The sequence below is a fragment of the Euphorbia lathyris genome, chromosome 7, assembly GCF_963576675.1.
Source record: "Euphorbia lathyris chromosome 7, ddEupLath1.1, whole genome shotgun sequence".
NCBI lineage: Eukaryota > Viridiplantae > Streptophyta > Magnoliopsida > Malpighiales > Euphorbiaceae > Euphorbia > Euphorbia lathyris.
The window spans coordinates 39,311,893-39,316,528 of record NC_088916.1 but is presented as its reverse complement, the minus strand read 5'-3'; the positions used below and the strand labels follow the sequence as shown (position 1 = coordinate 39,316,528).

The 4,636-nt window shown below is 39.9% G+C and overlaps 1 protein-coding gene across 1 annotated transcript; it reads right to left on the bottom strand.

Moving 5' to 3' along the window:
* Positions 1–207: 207 nt before the first annotated feature.
* LOC136236077 (protein NETWORKED 2A-like) lies at positions 208–3,157 on the bottom strand. Its single transcript, XM_066026183.1, has 2 exons — positions 2,954–3,157; positions 208–2,879 (listed from the first exon to the last, which is right to left on the bottom strand). The coding sequence occupies exons 1-2, from the start codon at positions 3,045–3,047 to the stop codon at positions 283–285; spliced, it is 2,691 nt and encodes an 896-aa protein (XP_065882255.1). The 5' UTR covers positions 3,048–3,157; the 3' UTR covers positions 208–282.
* Between the last annotated feature and the right edge of the window lie 1,479 nt (positions 3,158–4,636).

Sequence of the window (4,636 nt, the reverse complement as noted above, 5' to 3'; positions counted from 1 at the left end):
CCTTGAGGATACATCCCCTATATTTTTATCTTGGATATGTTGTTTTTGAAATAAGAAAAACTCTTATTAATTGTCAAACCAATGGAGCGTGAGGGAGGTTTCATTGGAGTCACAAGAAAAATCTGAATTTGGATTTCAAAGCAAAGCAAGTTTTCAGTTTTGGAAAAACATTGATTGTTAATTCAATTTAGACATTAGTGCAAAAGAAAAGAGAAATCATATGTATACAACAGTAGAGTAGAGTAGAGTAAAAATACAAGAAGAATGCATGCTTTCATGTAACTACTTTGATCCAGCTGGCGCACTCTCATTGTGTAGTTCTTGCAATCCAGCTTGTATACGTGAAAGAATTGATGGTTTGTTCGATTTCTGCTTCTTCAACTTAACACCAAACAGAAAAGACCTCAGCGGAACCCTAGATCTCCTAGCTCCTTGTTTTGAAGCTGCCATTTCAAGCTCCTCATCGATTTTTCTAAGTATTTTTTCCACTTCCTCCTTCAGTAGCACAATGCGGCTCTTACCTGCTTGCAGTTCATCGGAAACCTTATCGCTTTCCTGCTTCATGTTCAGAATTTCCCCTAGAAATTTCGCTGCCTGATATCTGTGTAGTCCTGGTTCTTCATCTATTGAATCTGGATTTGATAGTTTTATTATCTCTTCATGAATGCTGAACAATGATGCGTTTTTGCTTTGAATTTCATCTTTGAATACCGTATTGTTTTCCATCCATAGTTTCAATTCAGTTTGAATCTGCCCTAGGTGCTTGTATATTGCTCGAACCTCTGATGTGATCCATTGATGTTTATCGTTTCCTTCTTGTTCTGCGGCACCCTTCAGCTTTTTCAGTTCTGCTTTTAGGTCTTTTATGGAATTTCGGAACTTGTCTATTTGATTAAGTGAGTTGCTAAATCTCATCCAGAATTCTAGGTTTCCCTCCAACAATTCATCTATTTCTGTACGGAATTTGTCCTCAATCGTTGAAACAGTGTTCCTAATTATCTCATCTATTTCCTCCTTTTCGCTGGATGAAAGAGTTGCAGCAAATTCTCCTAAGCTTTCTGTGGATTGAGTGTGATCGAAAATCTGGTGCTGAGGCGAATTCGGAGTTGTCGAATGATCGGAATCATGAGTGCTGGCTGTATGAATTAGGCTCTCCGGAGAAGCCCCACCGGGATGCAAGTACTTGAATTCTGTTGAACTAGTTTCATGATTTTGGTCTTTATTGGTTTGCAGAAAGCTGCTTTTCTTTAAAGATTCAATCTCTTTATCTTTCACAGTAAGTTCATTCTTCAATTCTCTGATCTGCAAAGCTAATTCAAAGAACCCATCTCGGTTTTTCTTCTCTACATCACTAAGCCTTTGCTTTACCTCCTTAAAGTTCCTTACCACCAGACCGTACTCATCTGATAAAATCTTTTCGTTGTCTTCTTGCCTCTTTTGCTGGTCTTCCTCTTCATCATCATCGGTCTGTTGTTCCTTCAGCTCATTATCAGGATTTATGCTTTCAATTGCAAAATCTTTCTTCTCCTTTTCCTTCTGCTGTTCCTGATGATTTTGAAGCATTGTGTCCTTTTCGTTTTGGATGCATGATCTGTTGGAATTGACATAATCACCGTCTTTTGTGACCTTCTGTTCTTCATTCTTGATCTCTTCATCAGTGTTCACATTTTGTAGCTTCTCTGATAAGTGATCTATGTTACATCTTGCTTCAGTGAAATGTGTTTGGAGGTTTTCATTTTGGTCCTTAACACTCTGGCTGAGGCTTTTCACTCTCATTAATTCCTCCTCCAACTCCTTCATCTTGATGCTGGTTTTCTCGGCATTTTCCTTCAGAATCTCCTTCTCTTCTTCCAGGGTCTTAACATGCTGCTGAAGTTCATCTGTTTCTGATCTGAGTACATTTATCTGAGCATCCTGAGAAGATACTGCAGTTTCTAACCCGACAACCATTTCAACAAGCTCGTTGATTCTATCTGCTAGCTGCATCACTGTATTAGAGGATCTCGAATCCTCTTCAAGCTTCTCCCTTAACAATGCTTCAGCATGTTGATCCGTGTTTTCTGTTTCAGTCTCTTGTTCATCTATTGACAGCTCCGCATCTCTTTGACTGAAGAGGACTTCGCCTCGAAGAGATGTAAACTTGTTAATGATATCCTTAACTCTCTGATTCTCTGCTTGGATCTTTTCAGCAGACTGCTCCTGTTTCTCTTGCAGCATGCTGAAGGCATCCTGACAGGATTTGAGAGCTGTGGATGCCATCAAACTGCGCGCTTCATCATCATCAATAACATTAAGAACACCAAATTTATCTTGTAACCTGCTAACCTTAACTTGCATTTCAGTGATCTGGTATTCAATCCCACTAGATTTTTCATTACAGCGTTTGCATATGCTTTGCAAGAACTCCCTTTCAGTTTGTAGTGCGAGCATTTGTTTCTGAATCTTAAGAATTTCGTCTCGAGCTTCGTTGAGACCTGGACTTGGAGGCTCGGCAGATTTAGAAGGGGGCTTAGTTCTGTTTTTAATTGTTGCCGCGGAGGAGGCTTTTTTAGGAAAGTTTTGCTTAGGGACATTTGGTAGGTTTTCAAGATCAGGAGGAGTTGTTGAAGCTGTGGAGCTGTTTAATGTAAATTCATCATCATCCTCTATTGAATACTGAACTTGTTCTGGAAATACAGCTGCAATGGTGCGGTTAGCACTTTGCATCTCTTTTGACAGGTGATCGTATCTCTCTGCCAATGCTCGATAGGATCTATACGACTCTTGAACATGGTTTACAAGCTCTGGCCTCTTCCTGTAGTACATCTCGACTCTTTGAGTGAAAGAATCCCCATTGTTTTCAATGATTTTGAGCATGCTGGATATCTTTTCCTCCATATCTGAAATTTAACAATTCCATGTAAGATGCTTGTTTCTCATAAATTAAACATAAAAAGTATGATCAATAAGATACCTTGGAGATTCTCTTCCAGCCATTTGGACTGCTTGGTCCTGATGTGGCTTGCCCACCACCATGAGTAGGCATTGTTTGCTGCTCTATGCAGCATTTTGAAAATTTAAACGTTCAGCCCATGGAAGAAAAACCTTTTGTGTTTGTAATTTAAATCAGAATATACAGAGAAAAATATAACAACAGAAAAAGGTTGTAAAGAATCACAACTTGCTGTCTAAAATGCCTGAAATGAGGCAGGCGTGGATGAGAGTATATTTAGGCCCTCGGTTGGTTGCTTGAGATTCATTCATGTTCTCACACTTGGCAAAACCAATTTTTTCTTGGTATTCTTTACATTTTAAATTTAGGGTTATTATTAATTTATAGTGTTTTAGATGTTAATTAGGCAGTCATGAATTATGACCGCTAAACTAAAATAAGGCTGAATAATCTTCAGATTTATATTTATAGTGTTTTAGATGTTAATTAGGCAGTCATGAATTAATTAGAAACATGGAAATAAATAACACAATACCCATTTATCTTCTTCTCATCCTAAATTATCTTCCTTTTTTTTTTTTTTTTTTGTGAAAGTACAATCTTCCTTTCTTCTTTTTTTTTTTTTTTTTAACCCAAAGAAATCACTTCATAGATGAATAGGATCTGCATCCTCACAAATAGCGTTTGATAGCCAAACCGACATATCAGAAGACAAAAAAATCGCTAGCATTGGAATAAGCCTGCCTAGCTACCAAGTGAGCAGCCCTATTCGCTAAACAACTAACAAAAGCTATTGAAAAAGTAGGATTAGACCCAAGAATAACTCGACAATCATTGATTAGCGTTCCGAATTCCGAGATATCCTTTTTGTTGGAAAGAATTGCATCAATAACAAGCTTGGCGTCTGATTCAAATTCAACATGTGTATAGCGCAAGGAGGCAAGCCAAATCATACTCGTGCGTAAAGCTAATGCCTCGATTACCTTAGGTTCTCTAGTACTAGCGATGCAGCTGCTACTACAGAACAAAAATGTACATGTATCATCTCTGACCATTGCGCCTATCTCGCACCTTCCGACTTCCTTGAAAATGGCACCGTCAACATTGCATTTCACTGACCCTCTATCTGGCGGCTTCCACATCTTTAATTTCCATGTCTCGCCGTTACTATTTTGTGGGTTCTGATCGAGAGCAGCTGCTCGATCCACTGATGTCGCGGCTGACGGTACGGCTGCGACGGCTACCCCAGACGAGTTGTGCACTGCGGCTGACGATGCGGCAGCAGCAGACTTAAACTGTGATGCAGCTACGGCTGACGTGACAGTTGACGAACGAGCTCCCTGGTAATGACGCTGAATGCTGCTCGACAGAGTTGGAGAAAACACGATTGGCCTAGCCTGCGAGCTTTGTTGGTACGCCCTCCAATCCCGCAAGTCATCAATACCATGGCGCCAACTAATATCCGTCGGCCACCATGACATGTGCCATAATACTCTGTTCCTGTGGTCCCAGATTGTCTTTAAAACACAACAGAGCCTATCAATGAGCTCCAGATTCGGATCGCCAATTGCCTGCAACAGCCAATCTGCAAAATTCATCCCATTAGTTTGTGGTATTGGGAGTCCAGCTATTCGCCAAAGATCACCTGCAAAGCAACATTCAACAAATAAATGGTTATACGTTTCGTCCTGATCCACACACACG

Excerpts from the sequence above, each read along its gene's own strand:
- LOC136236077 (XM_066026183.1), bottom strand. The coding sequence starts at position 3,047 with ATGCTGCATAGAGCAGCAAACAATGCCTACTCATGGTGGTGGGCAAGC. Across the intron at positions 2,880-2,953 it reads GCTGGAAGAGAATCTCCAAG|ATATGGAGGAAAAGATATCC; the intron begins GTATCTTATTGA and ends GTTAAATTTCAG.